The sequence below is a fragment of the Scyliorhinus canicula genome, chromosome 5 (assembly GCF_902713615.1).
Source record: "Scyliorhinus canicula chromosome 5, sScyCan1.1, whole genome shotgun sequence".
In the NCBI taxonomy this organism is placed as follows: domain Eukaryota; kingdom Metazoa; phylum Chordata; class Chondrichthyes; order Carcharhiniformes; family Scyliorhinidae; genus Scyliorhinus; species Scyliorhinus canicula.
The window spans coordinates 156,969,372-156,990,438 of NC_052150.1; the positions used below are offsets into that span (position 1 = coordinate 156,969,372).

The 21,067-nt window shown below is 48.1% G+C and overlaps 1 protein-coding gene across 1 annotated transcript in view; it reads right to left on the minus strand.

Moving 5' to 3' along the window:
- LOC119966355 (tomoregulin-1-like) overlaps nucleotides 1-21,067 on the minus strand; it is a 394,538-nt gene that overhangs the window by 219,578 nt on the left and 153,893 nt on the right. The window contains exon 3 of the mRNA XM_038797880.1: nucleotides 12,910-13,039. Within this exon, the coding sequence (XP_038653808.1) occupies nucleotides 12,910-13,039 (130 nt within the window). The remainder of the gene's footprint in view (nucleotides 1-12,909; nucleotides 13,040-21,067) is intronic.

Genomic DNA, 21,067 nt, shown 5'->3' on the forward strand with positions numbered 1-21,067 from the left:
CTTCAGTGACAATTGCATGAGTTGCACCATTGTTATGGAGCTTCACGGAACAGAAGTACAGACCAGAATTACGTCCCTAATTGGAAAATATTCTGATTGCAAAATATTCTATCCTTAATTCCATTGGGTGGGAACTTGAGCTCTGAAACTGAGCTCTGACATGCTGGACAGGATTCTCTCAGCCCGGGGCCGGGCCGGAGAATCCCCGCAACAGGCACGAATCGCGCCATGCCGCCCCGATGCTGGTGCACGATTCTCCGCAGAGCGGAGAACCAGTGCCATTGGCACCAGCGAGGTTGGCACGGCGACGGTCGGGAGCCGCTCTACGCGGCCTGCCCGCCGATTCTCCGCCCGGGATGGGCTGAGCAGCCGTCATAAAAAACGGCAAGTCCCGCCGGCGCCATCCACACCTGCTCTCAGCCAGCGGGAACACGGCGTGGAAGGGTCAGGGGGCGGCCTGTGGTGGGGGAAGGGGGTCCCACCCCGGGGGAGGGGGGGGATCTCAGATGTGGCCTGGCCCACGATTGGGGCCCACCAATCGGTGGGCCAGCCTCTCTCGCTGGCGGCGTCCTTTCTTCTGCGCCGGCCCCTGTAGTCCTGCGCCACTGCGCCTGTGCATGTTGGCGCTGGTGCCACTGCGCATGTACACATTGGCGCCGGTGCGACTGCGCATGCGTGGATCGCATGGAGCCCATTTAACACCGGGATCAGCAGCTGAAGCGACGTGAACCGCTCCAGTGCGGTGCTGGCCCCCAATTGCTGATCCTGAGGCCGTGTTATCGCCATCGAGAAACGTGATGGCGTTTCCGACGGCATCAACACTTAGCCTCAGGATCACAGAATCTCGCCCCCTATATCTGAAATTTAGTATGTGGTTCAGGCTTGTGACACTCTGTGACGGCAACACAGAATCGTGTTGTAAACTCAGAGTGATGCTGTTATGCATACAGTGGATAACACACATCCTACAAATATTATGATTGCACCTGATTGAACCAGAAATCGAAAGTCCAAATGTAAGAGGCTGTTGCTTCTTCTCTCAGCCCTTTACATCTCAATTTCGTTTTGGTAACATGTGTGGCAGCATTCTTGGGCATTCCCAATGGAATCTGGACAAATTGCAACAGCATCAGTGCTGGCCCAGACTTTTTGTGGACCCTTTGAACATTTCAAAAGACAATCCATCCCAAAGGGATCAAGTATCAATACAATAAATGCCCATCAGGGAGGGGTAAAGTTTCAGAGGAAGACTGAGGTGCCATGGATTTCAGCCATCTTTCTTCACATCAATACCATTGGAACATAAGGCCATAAGACATAGGAGCAGAATTAGGTAATTTGGTCCATCGAGTCTGCTCCTCCGTTCAATCATGGCTGATATGTTTCTCAACCCCATTCTCTGCCTTCTCCCCAAAACCCCCTTTTCCCCTTATTAATCAAGAACCTATCTATCTCTGTCTTAAAGCCACTCAGTGATTTGGCCTCCACAGCCTTCTGCGGCTAAGAGTTCCACAGATTCACCACCTTCTGGCTGAAGAAATCCCTTCTCATCTTTTTTTACAGGATTGTCCCTTCAGTCTGAGGCTGTGGCTTCGGGTGCTAGTTTTTTCTACTCATGGAAACTTTGTCGCCGCATCAACTCTATCTAGGCCTCGCAGTATCCTGCAAGTGTCAATAAGATCCCTCCTCATCATTCTACACTTCAATGAGTACAGACCCAGAGTCCTCAACCGTTCCTCATATGACAAGCTCTTCATTCCAGGGATCATTCTTGTGAACCTCCTCTCGACCCTTTCCACGGCTAGAACATCCTTCCTTAGTATCCTCCTAAACAGTTCCTGGGAGGAGGTGGCACTGGCAGTCAGTGCTGCCAGCCTTACCAGGAGGAGACAGCTTGTGATCTTGAGGGGTGGGTGTCATTGGTGAGGTCTCTGCCCTGAGAGGGCAGTGTGCCAGGGAGGGTTCCAAAAGCCACAGTGCACATGTCCTTTGGTTGGGGTGAGCTCTGCGAATCTCCTGCTTCCTCTGCAGTGTAGCTCCACTTCTGAGGAGTGTACTAAGGAGTGCCAACATCTAATGGGCCAGTGATTGAGCACAGCCACGGCCGTCCCCTTGATGGAACAGTTGGGGTATGAGTACATGTGCAAGATATCAACTGCCATATTGTTCTTCGGGAAGAAACGTATATGAAGAGATCATGAGAGGTCCTATAGAAGAGCCATCTCATGCCATAAGGCTTTGTTATGGAAGTCTTTGATTTAGTTTGTTTCAAAGCATTAATTGCACACCAATAAACTCTTATTTTATTTAAAGAGAGGGAAGGGAACCTGTTAATTGTATGTTAATTTTAATTAATTGTATGCGGGTGGTCAGCATTAACTGGGGATTTACATTTCCTCTCAAAAGTGACAGGCTGAAACTGGTTGTTGGGTTAGAAGGTGTCATGTTGTGTACACTGGCCAAAGTGAATGATGAACTGCAGAACATGTAGTTTAAAATAATTTATTTTAAAACAACTGCGTGGTAAGATAACTAGGATAAATAAAACAAACAAGTAACACTAAACAACTATTGTGGAACTATTACAAATATGTCTATCTCCCAGCACGACCAACTCCCAACTCGCAGATCACACGGTGATGTGATGGGATTACAGTGCCACCTACTGGTCAGAGGTCGTACATAACATTATGTACAAACTTACAAAGAACAAAAAACAGTACAGCACAGGAACAGGCCCTTCAGCCCTCCAAGCCTGTACCAGTCACGATACCACCCTTGGCCAAAAACCCTCAGCACTTCCTAGTGCCGTATCCTCTATACTCATCCATGTATTTGTCGAGATGTCTTTTGAACGCCATTAATGTATCTGCTTCCACAATCTCCCCTGGCAGCTCGATCCAGACACTCACCACCCTCTGTGTAAAAATATCTGCCTTGCACATCTCCTCTAAACTTTGCCCCACTGACCTTAAACCTATGACCTCTGGTGACTGACCCCTACACTCTGGGAAAGAGTGCCTGCCCATCCATTCTATCCATGCCCCTCATAATCTTGCAGACATTATGCATATCATCACATCCCCTTTCCTTTGTAAAAGAAAATTATTTACAAGCACAACTATATATGCATAACTATATACACGTTCAGATATCTTTTGATTTCACAGTCTGTTATAAGTTCAGTCTTTCAGTCTTGTGCCTTATTCTTGTGGATTTTCTTGGTGTTTGCTGAACTGGCACAGATTCTTCATGCTCTTTAATAGTGGTTGTTTGCGTTTGATATTGTTCATTAACGTATCATCCTCTTGTCGTGTTGGTTCCTCCTCTTGTTGTTCCGTCTGTACTTCAGCTGATTTAGGATGGATGTATGGTTCTTCTGGTGTTTGCATCACAAATGGTTGCTGTACTTTGAGCAAAGCTCTTCTATTCCATCTCAGAACAACATCTTCATCTGTCTTAACAAGATTTGAGTTTGGACCTACTGGTCGCAGTACCTTCGCCTGTTTAGACCATCCATTGCCTATGTAGTCTTCTACTCTACCGTATCCTCTGGCTGCAGAGGGTGAAACCTCATGGCAGACTGATCATAGACCCCCTTCTGCCTCTTTTTCTGAGAGGTCAATAGTCTCGCTTATGAGTGGTTCACGGGCTTGTTAGGAAAACGAGGTTGAGTTGTGCGTAGCTGCCTGTTCATTAACATTAGAGTAGATGAGAGGCCATGGACTAACAATGTCGTACGGTAGCTGAGGAGCGCAAGATATGTATCCTCACAACTGTTGAGTGCTTTCTTTAGGAGCTGTTTGACAATATGTATTCCCTTTTCAGCCTTTTTTAAAATAAATGTTTTTATTCTCCATTTTCACATTTTCCTTCAAAATTTACACCCCACCCCCCACAAACAGTAAACGGTAACAAATACAAAATCAATCTTCAGTTTCCTTCTCCTTCACACTGTACCTACGGAAGCGCAGAGTCACTACCCTTGGCGGCTCACTCGCCTTTGGTACAGGCCTCCACGACCGATGAGCCCGATCCAGTTCATATCAGGAGGGATCCTCCCCCTCCCCTAATAGTTTCGCCAGCATCGCGGCAAAATATTCAGTCGGCCTCGGCCCTTCAACTCCTTCGGGCAGCCCCACAATCCTCAAATTCTGTCGCCTGGATCTGTTTTCCAGGTCTTCCATTTTTCCTCGCAGATCCTTATTAATCTCCATCACCTTGCGCATCTCCTTCCCCATCGACGTAAGTTGATCACCGTGCTGCAATAATGTCTCCTCCACTTCCTTCAGCGCCTCCCCTTGCTCCTGCACCTCCGCCACTGCGCTCGCCAACGCCGTCGTCACCGGGGAAATCGCCTCCTTCACCAGCACACTCAAAATCTCCCTCATCTCCTTCCTCATTGTCTTCATGTATTTTGTAAACTGCCTTTCGAATTCCGCAGCCATTACCTTAGTTATTTCTTCAGCCGTAAGCAATGCGGCCTCCCCTGGTGCTCCAGCCTCCATTTTCCTTGGTGACCCCGCGGTGACCTTTCTATTCCCCGACGAACTCTCAGCTGTTTCCACAGCCGTTTTCTTACTGGACGTCGACATATCCCTGCCCTGTGCTTTCCCCTGGCCTTCACCGTCTTCGCTTCCCATTAGGACCGGGCATCAATCCCCGACAATGCCGTTCCCAAACGGGAGCCCTCCAACGCGCGGCTGCCTTCCGCCCACCGTCACCGAAGTCAGCCGTCACCGCTTCTTCAATGGCCTTGGTGAGATCTTTTCACAGTTGTTCCCTCTGCTGCTAGAATTCAGCTTTGATAAAGGCCCTCAAGTCAGCTTGAGGCCTTTAAGCTCACTCTTCCCCCACCTGCATGCTGGAAGAGGCTTTTGTCTTTGCTGCAGCTTCAGCCAAATCTTTCACTGTTTCCGCGGGTCTGGTAACCAAGAGACATACCATTTCTGGGGGAAAGTACTCCTCCAACATTCACCTACGCCTTTTCATCAAAATTCCACCCCGTATCGATTAAAAAATAGCTCTTTTCTGTAACCTTGGGCAGGAGCTGCCTCGTGTGTGACCACTTACTCCATAGTGCACACCGGAAGACCTCCCTTTTCAGCCTTGCCATTCAACTGACAGTAATGCAGGCTGGAAGCAAAATGCTGGAAATCATACTGCCGCGCAAATTCCGTCCATTCATAGCAGTCAAAACAAGAACCATTATCGGTCATGACCACATCCGTAATGCCGTGTGCGCAAAAATTTCTTTCACAATCTTGATCACATACCTAACCATTAAGTTTGACAACTGCACTATCTCCTGGTAGTTTGAGAAATAGTCTATGACCAGAAGGTACGCCGTTCCACTGAAATAGAAAAGGTTCATGCAAACCTTCAAGTAGCGACTGCCTCGCCTATCTGCACAGGTTCCTTGCTCTGCTTATGCTGAAATCTTTGGCAGGTTTCACAGTTCGCCAGCATCAACGCAATGTCCCAGTTGATCACAGGCCAATAGACTGCCTGCCTGGCTCTCCTCTTGCACTTTTCGATCCCTAAGTGCCCTTCATGCAACTTGACAAGGATCATCGACCGTAATGTTTGTGGAATGTCAATCCGCTGATTTAGCAACAGAAATCCATTAATGTCACTTAGTTCTGCTCGAATATTATAGAAATTTGAACATGATCCTTTGGGCCACCCTTCATGGATGTACTTTAGCACTTTCTGCAACATTGGTTTTTCTTAGTTTCTTCTCTAATGAACGTTGACTTGTTGTCAGAGACTGGCAGAGACTCTGTCACCATGCTTACGTGGACCTGTACATCCTCATCCAATTAGGGTGGTTCCTCAGTGCCGGTAGCTCTGGAAAGCGTGACAGCCATGATAACATGTTTACCCAGCATATACACCAACTCAAAATCAGACCGCTGCAACTTCATGAACATTCGTTGCAGTCTTGGCAACATCGACATCGCATTAAGATTTATTTTTAACAATGGCGGCCAGTGGCCAGTCTCCACAATGAAGTATGGAAGCCAGTACACATAATCATGGAACTTTGTTGGTCCATTAATGAGCCCAAGACATTCTTTTTCAATTTGTGTATATCGCTGTTCAGTGTCGGACATCATCCTGGACGCATACGCCACTGGCAGCCAGTCTCCTTCCAGATTCCGCTGGAGCAGGACCGCCCCAGAACCATCCTGTGATGCATCGGTTGAGATTTTTGTTCTCTTGGTTGGGTTAAAAAACGTGAGCACTGGTGCTGTGGTAAGTGAAAGCTGCAGTGCCTGCCACTCTTGATCATGCTTGCTAGACCACTGGAATGCTGCATCCTTCTTCATCGTCTCCCTCAGATGTGCTGTTTTGGCTGTCAAGTTGGGGATGAAATTGCCCACAAAATCTATCATGCCTAGCATTCTTAAATGCCATTTTTATCCGTAGGGCATGGCATCTGCAGAATCGCCCTTATCTTGTCTTGATTGGGCTGAACCCTTTGTGCGGACAGCTTGTCTCCCAGGAAGGTGACATTTCGCTCTGTTTAATTTTTTTTGATACTCTTTAGGACCCTGAGCAGACGCTTATCATGTATCCATGCAGATTCTTTGGTCCCCATTACAATTCTTTACACAGACCATGGAATTTACCCAGTCGGTAGGGGCTTCAATATGTTTAATGACACCCAAGGCAGTCGTTCTCTCTAGCTCTGCCTTTAGTTGATCTCTTAATGGCGTTGGCACATGTCTCAGCGCATGAATCACAGGCTTTGCATCTTCCTTCAATTGAATCTTGTACGTATATGGTAAAATACCAAAACCTTGGAAAATTTCAGGAAAATTATTCAATATGGATTCTCCTGAGGGATGAGAGCCTGTCGCAGCATTGTCCGCATTATGAACTCGTCGGACGAGCTGTAGCTCCTCATGCGCCTCAACTCCAATTAAGGACTCGGGGTCCACCGCCACCACAGAAAATTGTAATTTGGACCTTTTGGTTTTGACTTTGACTTCAAGCTCACATGCTCCTAACAACGACATTTTGTTACCATTATAATCCCTTAATAGTACCCTTCCAGTAACTATTTTTGGCTGAATTCACTGCTTTTTTACATCAGACAGGTTGATGATGTTGGCCCTTGCAGCAATGTCAAGCTTGACTGTTATTACTGTGCCATTTATGTTTAATGGCACTGTCCATTTATCTGTATAGCTATCTGCCTTCAATTCACTATTGCTGCAGATTGGTACAAATATACTTTTGTTTGATATAACTTGAGCCTCTTGTCTTCACCGGAGATCACGTCTACAAAGAATGTGGGGCAGGATTCTCCGACTCCCCGCCGGGCCGGAGAATCGCCGGGGGTCGGTGTAAATCCCGCCCCCGCCATCCTCCAAATTCACCCGCCCCCCAAAAAATTACCCCGGCGAGAGTCGCGCCGCCTGCCTCGGAGAATGGCAGGGACCGGCGCGACTCAATGGGCCTCGGTGTTCCCGAATTCTCTGACCTGCGATGGGCCAAAGTCCCGCCTGTTCGTTAGAGTAGGTCCCTTACCGGCAGGACCTGGCGGCGAGGGCGTGCTTCGGGGTTCTTGGGGGGGATGCAGGGGGATCTGGCCCCGGGAGGTGCCCCCACGGTGGCCTGGCTGCGATCGGGGCCCACCGGTCCGCAGGCGGGCCTGTGCCGTGGGGGCACTCTATCCTTCCACACCAGAGACAGTGGTCCTCTGCTATTCCCGGCGCCGAAGCGAATTCCTCTGCGCATGCGCGGGGATGACGCCAGCATGCGCTGGCGCTCCCGCGCCAACTCACGCCGGCTGGCAGAGGCCCTTCGGTGCCTGTTGGCGTGGAACCCCTTTCCCGCCGGCCGGCGCGGTGCAAACCACTCTGGGGTGGGCCTATCCCCTGAAGGTGCGGAGGATTCCGCACCTTTGGGGTGGCCTGATGCCGGAGTGGTTCACGTCACTCCATCCCGCCGGGATCCCCCGCCCCGCCGGATAGTGGTGAATCCCGTCCGTGTTCTCCAGACACACCTCTTCATAATAATAATACTTATTATCACAAGTAGGTTTACATTAACACTGCAATGAAATTACTCTGAAAACCCTAGTCGCCATGCTCCGGCGCCTGTTCGGGTACACTGAGGCCAACTTCAGAATGTCCAAATTACCTAACAGCACTTCTTTCGGCACGTATTATTATTATCAATGGTGCTGATATGCTTTGCTTGTTCAGGCCTTTCTTTTGTATAACATTGGGCTGAAAAATTATTCTTGCCATTATAGATGGCGCACGTTTTCCATAAAGAGGGCATTGCTGTGGCATATGCCCTTTGCCACATCATGGACACAAAATGGAGGATCACGTCGGCTGCTCAAAATGGCTCCCCACACTTGAAACACGTTTCTTATTCAGCTGCATCACCACACTAATGGCGCCTGCCGCCTCTTCTGCCTTCGCACCAAAACTACGGAGATTCAATGTGTCGAGTTGCTTTCCAGCAAGCTTACTAGCATGACATATTTGAATGGCACTTTCAAATTGTTGGTCTGCTTCCCGCACTAGCTGCTCGCGCACTTTATTATTGGAGATTCCAAAAACGATCTGATCTCGTACAATAGACGACTGGAGTGTGCTGAAGTTGCACGACTGCATTTTCAATCGCAAGTCAGCAAGGAAGCTACCAAATGCCTCACCCATGTTCTGGTGTGCGTACGGAATTTATAGTGTTCAAAGGTTTTGTTTTTTTTAGGGGAGCAAAGCTGATCGAATTATTTGATCACTTCTTCGAAGTTTTTGCCATCAGCCTAATTTTCAAATGCAAATGTATTGAAGGTGTCAATTGCTAGGGGACCTGCTACAGTGAGCAGCAACGCGTTACGCCTCTCATCCGGCTGTGTCTGCAGACCAAGGGTTGCAACATAAAGTTTAAACTGCTGCTCAAACACCCTCCAATTTTCAACTGCATTATCGGTAAACCGAAGCTGTTGAGGTGCCTTGATGCCTTCCATCCCAGGCTTCGAAATTTTACCACGCATTGAGCACAAGATGCCTGTCGCTTGCAAAGTTCGTCGCAAAGATTAATTTCCTTTCTTATCCTGCAGAGTTATCTTCAGTGGTTCGAATGTTCTTGTACAGAATCTTCAAGTTCTTGTTATATCATCAATACAATGTCATGTTATGTACACTGGCCGAAGTGAACGATGAACTACAGAACATGCAGTTTAAAAGAATTTATTGTATAGCAACTGCGTGGTAAGATAACTAGGGTAAATAAAATAACAAACAACGAACACTAAATAACTATTGTGGAACTACTGTAAATATGTCAGTCTCCCAGCACAACTAACTCCCATAACCCAGATCACACGGTGAAGTGATGGGATTACAAGGACACCTTGTTGTCAGAGGTCATGCATAACATTATGCACAAACTTACATTATGCATATCATCACAGAAGGTGTTTGTTTCTAAAGTGTAAATCTTGTAATACATGCTTAGAAATGTGGGTAAAGATTGGCTGCAGTTCCATCGTTTCTCACTGGTCTTTCTGCAGCATAACAGAGTTGAGACAGTAACCAAACAAATTAGCCAATCCCCCCCCCCCCCCCCCCCCCGCCACCCCCCACCATCAGCATCACATACTGACTACATTACCCTCTTCCCCCCACCACCAGTATCACATACTGACTGCATCACCCCCTCCCCCCATCCAGTCCACTCTTTTCCCCCTGACGGCCGAAGCTCAACAGGCCTTCAACCGTATTCGGGCCAACATCGCCAAGGCCGCAATGCACGCAGTTGACGAGACGTTACCCTTTCAAGTGGAGGGCGACGCATCAGATGTCGCTCTAGCCGCTACCCTCAACCAGGCAGGCAGGCCCCTGGCATTCTTTTCACAAACCCTTCATGCCTCCGAAATTCAACACTCCTCCGTCGAAAAAGAGGCCCAGGCCATCGTTGAAGCTGTGCAGCATTGGAGGCATTACCTGGCCGGCAGGAGATTCACACTCCTCACTGACCAACGGTCGGTAGCCTTCATGTTTAACAACACACAGCGGGGCAAGATCAAAAACGATAAAATCTTGCGGTGGAGGATCGAGCTCTCCACCTACAACTACGAGATTTTGTATCAACCCGGTAAGCTCAACGAGCCCCCCGATGCCCTATCCCGAGGTACATGTGCCAGCGCACAAGTAGACCGACTCTGGACCCTTCACGACAACCTTTGTCACCCGGGAGTCACACGGTTGTACCACTTCATCAAGGCCTGCAATCTGCCTTACTCCGTCGAGGAAGTACGGGCAATCACCAGAGACTGCCAGGCCTGTGCTGAGTGCAAACCGTACTTCTACCAGCCGGACCGCACGCGACTGGTGAAGGCATCCCGCCCCTTTGAACGCCTGAGCGTGGATTTCAAAGGGCCCCTCCCCTCCACCGACCGTAACACGTATTTCCTCAGTGTGGTCGATGAGTACTCCAGATTCTCCTTCGCCATCCCATGCCCCGACATGACGTCTGTTACCATCATCAAAGCCCTCAACACCATCTTCGCTCTGTTCGGCTTCCCCGCCTACATCCACAGTGACAGGGGATCCTCATTAGTGAGTGATGAGCTGCATCAGTTCCTGCTCATCAGGGGTATCGTCTCCAGCAGGACGACCAGCTATAACCCCCGGGGAAACGGGCAGGTGGAGAGGGAGAACGGGACGGTCTGGAGGACCGTCCAGCTGGCTCTACGGTCCAGAAATCTCCTGGCTTGTCGCTGGCAGGAGGTCCTCCCCGATGCACTGCACTCCATTTGGTCGCTCCTATGCACTGCGACGAACGACACACCCCATGAACGTCTCTTTGCCTTCCCCAGGAAGTCCACATCCGGGGTGTCGCTCCCGACTTGGCTCGCACCTCCAGGACCCGTACTCCTCCGTAAGCACGTATGACTCCACAAGGGTGCAGTTACTCCACGCTAACCCCCAGTATGCCTACATGGCGTACCCCTACGGCTGCCAGGGTACTGTCTCCCTCAGGGACCTGGCACCAGCAGGTTCCCCACACACACACCCCTCCGGCCCGGCACCACCCTCCTCTCCACTGGCGCACCCAGCAGCAACCCCCCAGACCATCAGTCCTCCCCCTGTCCACGCCCGAGGATGAGGAGGATTTCGGCCCGCTCCCGGAGTCACCGAGGACCAGACCAACACTGGAGTCGCCGCCACCACTGCGTCACTCCCAACGTCAGATCAAGGCCCCGGACCGGCTAAGCCTGTCATTGGTTCGGGACTATTAAAGCACCATGTACTAGACTCGAACATTTTTTTTGCCTCTGTATATAGTTCTCCGCCACCCCCGCCGGACTCAATTTTAACAGGGGGTGAATGTGGTAATCACCACTGTTGTATATATTGGAGAGGTGTGGTAAGGCCCTGTACTACAGGTATGGGGGCAGTCCCTGCCTGCTGGATCCGCCCAGTGGCAGAGTATAAATATGTGTGCTCCCCGTACAGCAATTATTTCGCCAGCTGCTGTAGGAGGCCACAAATCTTTGTGTAATAAAGCCTCAGTTGTATTCAACTCTCATCTTTGTGCAATTGATCGTGCATCACCCTCCCGCCCCCCATCACCAGTTTCACATACAGACTGCATTACTCCCTCCCCCATCACCAGTATCACATACTGACTACATTACCCCCTCCCCCATCACCAGTATCACATACTGACTGCATTACCCCCCTCCCCCGTCACCATATCCCATACTGACTGCATTACCCCCTCCCCCATCACCATATCACATACAGACTGCATTACCCCTCCCCATCACCAGTATCACATACTGACTGCATTACCCCCTCCCCATCACCATATCACATACTGACTGCATTACCCCCTCCCCGTCACCATATCACATACTGACTGCATTACCCCCTCCCCCGTCACCAGTATCACATACAGACTGCATTACCCCCTCCCCGTCACCATATCACATACAGACTGCATTACCCCCTCCCCATCACCAGTATCACATACTGACTGCATTACCCCTCCCCATCACCAGTATCACATACAGACTGCATTACCCCCTCCCCCATCACCAGTATCACATACTGACTGCATTACCCCCTCCCCATCACCAGTATCACATACAGACTGCATTACCCCCCTCCCCATCCATTCACATACTGACTGCATTACCCCCCCCCCCATCACCAGTATCACATACTGACTGCATTACCTCCTCCCCCGTCACCATATCACATACAGACTGCATTACCCCCTCCCCATCACCATATCACATACTGACTGCATTACCCCTCCCCCATCACCAGTATCACATACAGACTGCATTACCCCCTCCTCATCACCAGTATCACATACTGACTGCATTACCCCCTCCCCCGTCACCATATCACATACAGACTGCATTACCCCCTCCCCATCACCATATCACATACAGACTGCATTACCCCCTCCCCATCACCAGTATCACATACAGACTGCATTACCCCCTCCCCATCACCAGTATCACATACTGACTGCATTACCCCTCCACCATCACCAGTATCACATACTGACTGCATTACCCCCTCCCCATCACCAGTATCACATACTGACTGCATTACCCCCTCCCCATCACCAGTATCACATACTGACTGCATTACCCCTCCCCCCTTTAATGTGCTGCTCAGACTGATGGAAATTATCATTGACCTCCCTACCCCATTTCTTACACTACGGTAAAGCAAGTGAAATAAGCCACTTCTGATACAAGGTTAATAAGACTCTTCAGATTGTTATCTGTCAGTTTCTGCTTTCGCTTCAGATAAATAATAATAATAATAATAATAATAAGCAATAAAAAGCAATATTCAACATTGAAGTGAAAATTCTTTTGTTCAAAAATTCAATTTTTCAACATGTAGAACGTACCTGGATAACATGGACCTTCGGTTACGACCGTGATTTCTTTCTGATATTTGCATGCAGCTAGCCTCATGTAACATTCATTCTGGTAGGTATCTCCATTGGATGCACAAACAGGGATGTAATGTGTATGACACTGAAAGACAAGAAGATGGTTGCCAATTTTATATTCGTGGAACATTACACAAGTTATTTCTCCCACGATCAAAACATGATAAATCAGGACAAGATAATCACTCAGAACATGAACCAATAGTATCTGACATGGGAAAAAAGGACTATAAGAGTGTAAGACTGTACGTCAATTATTTACTATTACAGTCAAGTTGGGGACCATTAATGCTTAAGGAAGAAATCCAGGGTGGGAATGTCCAGTCCCGCAGCCGCATGGTTCTTGGCGGTGTCCGGTTCCCTGGCGCCGGTTTCTACACCCGCTACTTGTCAATGGAATTTCCCATTAAAGCCACCCTATGTCACTGGGAAACCCACAGACAGGGTGCGTTGCTGGTGGGAAAAGAGAATCTCTAAGGCCAGAGAATTCCGGCCCAAACACTCATCAATTAACTGATCGAACTACTTCACAAGATTTCACGTTTTAATAATCTGTTTTAATAATCTTTATTGTCACAAGTAGGTTTACATTCATGCAATGAAGTTACTGTGAAAAGCCCCTATCGCCACATTCCAGCGCCTCTTCGGGTGCACGGAGGGAGAATTCAGAATGTCCAAGCGACCTAATAGCACGTCTTTCGGGACTTGTGGGAAGAAACCGGAGTACCCGGAGGAAACCCACGCAGACACGGGGAGAACGTGCAGACTCCGCACAGACAGTGACCCAAGTTGGGAATGGAACCTGGGACCCTGGCGCTGTGAAGCAACAGTGCTAACCACTGTGCTACCGTGTTTTTAAACAAAATAAAACTTTATTGCACAAGTGAAGGAAGAACAATTACCACAACACTACGGTTTATTGGGACTTATGCTGTAAAGTCAGTTCTACATTTACCTGGCCTCCCCATCCTAAAAAGATCCCCCTTATCTGACAAAATCATGAAGATTCATTATGTTTTTCCTGGACTAACTCAGAAGGTTACCATTGCTGTTTGGAATTCACTCTGATTTCTTTCAGCATTTCAGTTCTTTGTCAAGATACAAGGTATCATGGGGGTCCATCCATTGGCCTTTGGTTAAGTGACCCTCCAATTTCTTTACCGACGTCATGACTCCGGATTCTACAGCTCGAGCGCAGGCCTCCCTGTGACTTCTGCGGGTGGCTTAAGTCATCAGATGAAAGCTTCTTCATTTCTAATAGCCTGCTGCTATGGTTTCAAACTGCCAACCAAGCTGATTACTCCCTAAACCTCAACTGCAACACAGTTAACTGCCTTTTATTGAGAAAATTACTGTAGATTTCTCCCTTTTACCTTCCCAGGGTACAAAAAGAGATGGTGAAGAAAATAGCAAAAGCGCTCGTGGTAATTTACCAAAATTTGCTGGACTCTGTGTGGTTCCGACAGATTGGAAAACAGCAAATGTGATGCCACTGTTTAAAAAAGGAGGTAGACGAAAGGCAGGTAACTGTAGGCTGGTTAGCTTAACTTCTGTTGTGGGGAAAATGCGTGATCTATCATCAAGGAAGAACTAGCGAGTGATCTGGACGGAAATTGTCCCATTGGGCAAATGCAGCATGGGTTCATGAAAGGCAGATCATGTTCAACTATTTTACTGGATTTCTTTGAGGACATTACGAGCGCGGTGGACAACGGAGAACCGGTGGCTGTGGTTTATCTGGATTTCCAGAAGGCATTCGACAAGGGCCGCACAAAAGGCTGCTGCATATGGGGATAAATGGGTGGTTTTTCTGATTGGCGATCAGTGGCTAGTGGTGTGCCTCAGGGATCAGTGTTGCGTCCACAAATGTTTATAATTTACATGAATGATTTGGAGTTGGGGACCAAGTGTAATGTGTCAAAGTTTGCAGATGACACTGAATGAGCGGTAGAGCAAAATGTGCATAGGATACGAAGTCTGCAGAGGGATATAAATAGTTTAAACTGGGTGGGCATGAGTCGAGCAGATGGAGTATAATGTTGATAAAGTGAGGTCATCAAGTTTGGTAGAAATAACAGCAAAATGGACTATTATTTAAATGATAAAAAAATGCAGCCTGCTGCTATGCAGAGGGACCGGGTGTCCTTGTGCACAAATCACAAAAGTTGGTTTGCAGGTGCAACAGGTAATTAAGTAGGTACATGGAATTTTTGCCCTTCCTCGTTGGAAGGATGGAGTTTAAAAACAGGGACGTTATGCTGCAGCTGTATTGGGTGCTGGTGAGGCCACACCTGGCGTACTGTGTACAGTTAAGGTCTCCTTACTTGAGAAAGGATGTACTGGCACTGGAGGGTGTGCAGAGGAGATTCACTCTGTTGATTTTGGTGTTGAGAGAATTGGCTTATGAGGAGAGATGAGTAGAATGGGGCTATACTCATTGGAATTTAGAAGACTGAGGGGGATCTTATAGAAACATATAAAATTATGAAGAGAATAGTTAAGATAGAAGCAGGGAGGTTGTTTCCACTGGCGGGGTGAAATAAGTAAGGGGCATAGCCTCAAAATAAGGGGGAGCAGATTTACGACTGAGTTGAGGAGGAACTTCTTCACCTAAAGGGTTGTGAATCTGTGGAATTACCTGTCCAGTAAAACAGTTGAGGCTACCTCGTTGAATGTTTTTTTAATATAAATTTAGAGTACCCAATTAATTTTTTTCCAATTAAGGGGCAATTTAGTGTGGTCAATTCACCTGGCCTGCACATCTTTGGGTTGTGGGGGCGAAATCCACGCAAAGACGGGGAAAATGTGCAAACTCCACACGGACAGTGACCCAGAGCCGGGATCGAACCTGGGACCTCGGCGCCATGAGGCGGTAGTGTCAACCATTGCGATACCATGCTGCCCTTTGTTGAATGTTTTTAATGCAAAGATAGATAGAATTTTGAACAGTAAAGGAATTAAGGGTTATGGGAGTGGGCGGTATGTGGAGATGAGTCCACAAAAAGATCAGCCATGATCTTATTTAATAGCGGAGCAGGCTCAAGGGACCAGGTGGCCTACTCCGGCTGCTTGTTCTTATGTTCGCACTTCTGCAAGAGCACCTCTGGTGCTCTACACTTCCTCCATTCTTCCGTAAAATTTAACTTTGCTCCACCTTTGATGGGAGGGTGGTGCCTAGGTGCTGGAAAGGAATCACAGACCTCATGCAGCAGTGGGATAGATGACCAGCGTTCTGCGTAGGGGTCACAGCAGCATTGGAGAAGCAAGAAATTTGATTTGATTTGATTTGTATTAGTATACAGTGAAAAGTAAGTTAGTATGCCAGCCAGAAGCATATCTGATTTCAGGGACTCTGGCCTGAGTGAATTATCTGTCATTGGTGTAATAAATTCCAAGATGATCGTTTTTTTTAATTCTTTCACGGAATGTGGGCATTGCTGGCTGACCTACATTTGTTGGCCATCCATAATTGTTATGTATCCGAAATATAGGGTGATCAGGGCTAATAGGAGTAGAATCTAAGTCATTAACACCAGCAGAGGAAAAGGTATCGGAGATAGTTATGGGATTAAAATACAACAAATCTTCAGGACCTGATGCCCTACATCCCAGGGTTCTATAGAGGTAGCTGCAGGGTGTAGGTTACAATATTCCAAAATTCCTTGCATTCTAGAACAGATCAAAATTTAGTAAATGTAGCAGTGCTATTTAAACAAAGGAGCAGGCCTGTTGTATTCTGTCATCAGGAGAATGATGAAAACTATTATTAAGGGAGTCCTAACAATGCATTTAAGGAATCATTTTATGATCACACAAAGTGAACATGGTTCTACACAAGGGAAATAGTTTTAACACATTTTTGAGGATCTAACAGGGTCTATTAGGACCCAGGAAACTGAGCAGTAAGGTGAACGGCAAGTTATTTATGGCAACAATATATTTACAAAGTACAGTCTTGTTGGGACAACCAACATGCCGGGGGCAGCACATTGGCACAGTGATTAGCACTGCTGCCTCATGGCACTGAGGACCCGGGTGAGATCCCAGCCCCGGGTCACTGACTGTGTGGAGTTTGCACATTGCCCCCGTGTCTGCATGGGTCTCACCTCCACAACTTAAAGATGTGCAGGGTAGATTGATTGGCCATGCTAAATTGCCCCTTAATTGTAAAAAGAAAGAACTGGCTACTCTAAATTTATTGAAGAAAAAAAGAAACAAAATTCTTTTCACTACCCTCTCGATGTCATCATCGATCCCTAGTCACCAGACGTAATCTCTTGCCAATATCTTCATCTTTGAAGCCCCTGGGTGAGTACCATACAGGTCCTGCAGGATCAATTCATGGCCTGGCTTTGGGACGAACACACAAGCTCCCCACAGGAGAATGCCATCTTTGACACTCAGCTTCTGTTGTCTCAAAGCATAGGGTTGCTGAGGGGGTGGGGAATCCTGGTCCCGGGTCACTGTCTGTGCGGAGTTTGCACATTCTCCCCGTGTCTCCATGGGGAGATGTGCAGGGTAGATTGATTGGCCATGCCAAATTGCCCCTTCATTGGAAAAAAAAGAATTGGCTACTCTAAATTTATTAAATAGCAGTGCTACCTTTACTAAATTTTGATCTGGGGGGATAGATCATAGTAGGTCAGCAGCTGAGAGGATAACAACTGGCTCTTCACTCATGTGAATGCCTCCTCTTGTGGAGCTCCCAAAACCCAATTCTGGTTCTTATTCAACAAGAGATGAAGAGGTGCCAACAGGGTGGCCAAGTTTGGAATAAATTTCCCGTAGTAATTTACAAGTCCCAGAAATTATCTCCATTCCGTGGCGTTTTGCGGAGTCGGGTCCCCTTTTGTGGCCTAAACTTTCTGCTCCACAGGGTGCGGGGCGTAACTATCCAGCCGATACCCCAAACATGTCAAAGCCTTTGCTTGGAAGATGCACTTGCCTCTCTTCAGGCGGATGCCTACCTGGGAAAAGGTCTGAAGACATCTTCTAGATTGTCCATGTGTTCTTTTTCAGCCGTCTAAATATCATGCGACTTTGGGTAGCTTCTGGAAGATTCAAACAGCCCCCTGTGGGTTTTTATAGTCACAGACTTCTGCGATGCGGTGTCCAATTCTAACTGAAGATATGCGTGGCTCATATCTAGTTTAGGGAATGAGTATCCCCCAGACAATTTTTGCATACTAGTCCTCCACGCCCTATTTGCAATCAGTTTATAATGGGAGCATTGGTGAGGCCCATTCCCCAAATTGCACAGGGCTTTTGATGCCCAAACTCTCCAAGCACTGCAACTCAGTGCCCATCGTTGCGAGCAAGGCATAGGGGACTGGTCGTGCCCTGAAGTATCTGGACTGGGCCTCCAGGTGCATGAAAATGAATGCCTTGGCTCCTTTTATCATACCCAAACCCTCCGGAAATAGCTGCGGATACTTTTCAAGGACCTCATACAGGTTTACAGTGCACATCCAGAAAAACTGCTGCCAATTGAAACAAAGTATTCGCAGCCAATCACAACCCAACAAGTTGGGTCCCGGCCCTTGCACCACTATCAAAGGCAGCCTCATTGTTTATTGCCCATGGATCACGGGGTCATGGTGGTTCCAATGATGCGCAATGATTCCCTGGTATATGTGGCCAAGCTGGCCTTGGTATCGTGCAAGTTCAATGGCAGAATTCCTGTGTGAAGCTGGTGGAAGATCTGCTGACGGATGACAGAGACAGCAGCCCCTGTGTCTATCTTCATCACTCTGGGGTGTCCATTTACCTGTACCTTAACTTGAATTTGCGTCATTTTCAGGGATGTGATGCAATTCAGTCCTGTCATGTTTTCCTCCTCAGATAGGGCCACATGTTAGGCCCTGGCTCAAGGTGGCTTCATTGTCTATCCAGGACGACGCACTCTCTGCCGAATCTGGCAGCCTTGGTTGCCGTGGGTTCTACACCCGCAGGCTTGGCAATGTTTCTGAAACCTGTCCTTTGGGAAGGTGTACCGCTGGTCCGTGGTGGCCCTTGAACTTTGAGCCCTGACGTGGTGTTGTACTCTTGCTTGTGGTTTTATTGGTGACCTGGCCATTCAAGCACTGTCCTGGGATGCCGCTGGAATCCAATATGGGGGCCTAGCAACACTATGGATGGGAGGACCCGAACCACTTTTTCCACGTTCTCACAGAACAGCGCCAATGCAATGGCTCTCGTCAAATCAAGTGCAGGCTCTACCAACAGCTTCCTGTGTGGCCATGTTATTAACTCTGCACAATAGTTGATCCCTCAGCATCTCGGAAAGGGATGGCCCATACTCATAATGTTCAGCCCGCCATCGGAGTTGAGTCAAGAAATCTGTAACTGACTCCCCAGAGTCCGCACAGCTGTGTTGAACCAGTACTGTTGCATGATTACAGACGGTTTTAGGTCGTAATGATTTGACACCAACTTTACAAATTCATCAAAAGAGTTTGAATCTGGAGCAGCTGGGTACGTGAGGCTTTGTATAATGCTGAAGGTTGGGGCCCAACAGGCAGTCAGGAGGATTACTTCTGTTGGTCCTCTCCAGCGATGTTATTGGCCTGAAAAAAACACCTCATCCGCTCTGCGTACTGAGCCTTATCCTTCAGCCCTGTGCCAAAGGCCTTTAATTTCATGAAGAGCAGCATATTTAAATCAGTTCCATGCATTGCTGCACAGAAATCCTCCAGAGTGGCTCGGACATCCAGAATTAGAGTTCAGAATCTCTTTTACCTTTGTCGCCAATATTAAGACCCAGGAAGCCCAGCGGTAAGGTTTATTTACGGTCACAAAAAGTCTGCCCACAGCCTCGAATATGTTTACAGAGTACAATCCCATTGGAACAACCAACATGCTGGTCTCTGTTCAGGGCTGGCCTTTATACTGAGTTCTTATGGGCCCCAGCTGGGCTTCCACCAACTCAACGGGGAAGATCATACTCCACGGGGAGATTATCCCGAAGACCTTGTGGAGGTTTTAACTGGGTCGATAAGCATGAACTAGTAGATGTCATATTCTTGGATTTCCAAAGGCATTGGATAAGGTGCCACACAAAAGATTAATATAAAAGCTAAGTGTTCTTGCAGTTGGGGATAATATATTAGCATGTAGGGCAGACTGGTAAACGGACAGGAGGCAAACAGTGGGGATAAATGAGAGGTTTTCAGGTTGGCAAGCAGTGACGAGTGGAGTGCTGCAAAGATCATTGCTGGGGCCTCAGCTATGTATGTAATGACTTGGACAATCAGACAGAGAGTAATTAAGCTAAGTTTGCCGATGATAAATATTGGGGTCGATTTTCAGCCCAAAGTTTGCCATCAGAGAGAAGAGCGATGCGGGCGGAAACTCCAGACAGAAAAAGAGTGGGTGTGGTTTATGCCATCATTCTGACTGGGGGAGGGAATCCAGAGAGAATCAAAAAACGTGATTCTCTCCGGAGAGTCACATTTCCCAAGATTCCCCACCCTCACAGGTGACATACTGGGTCCATGCTCACAAAGGGCGAGAACCTCATTTTAATGGATGGAAATAAATTTAATTATCATTACGCAGGCCCCACGTCACATGATTCCCCCCTCACTGAATATTCATACCTCACCAACGTAACATCAGGTTGGTGAGGTTTAAACAGCTTTTTAAAAACTAGATTCAGTCGAGAGGTTGCTTCGGAGGTTTAAAGCTAAATACAGTCCTGGGAATAGGGAGGGGCATGTCCCGGAAGCGCCCTGGCACTGCCCCCTGACACCACCAGCTGGCACAGGTTGGTACTTCCAAACTGTGCCAAAGGGCAGTGCCGGGTCAGGCCTGCGTTGTAGCCCCCATTGCGGGGAGAGGGGGAGAGGAGGTTGAGGCTTACAGCTTTGTGTAGTGGTAGAAGAGAAGAGCTGTGAGGGGGGAATGTGAGGCACAGGGAGAATCAGCCACGAAGGTGCGGTGTGGAATGTCGGGGATATTTTCACAGTGTGGGGCGCCCTTGATCATTGTCGGGGGTATGGGGGGTGTCCGATTGTGCCACTACCACCTCCCCCCCTTGTGTCCTCCTCTCTGTGGTGAAGGCTGCATTGCAGCAGGTTTATTCCTGACTCATGGGTTTCTGAACATCAAGGCC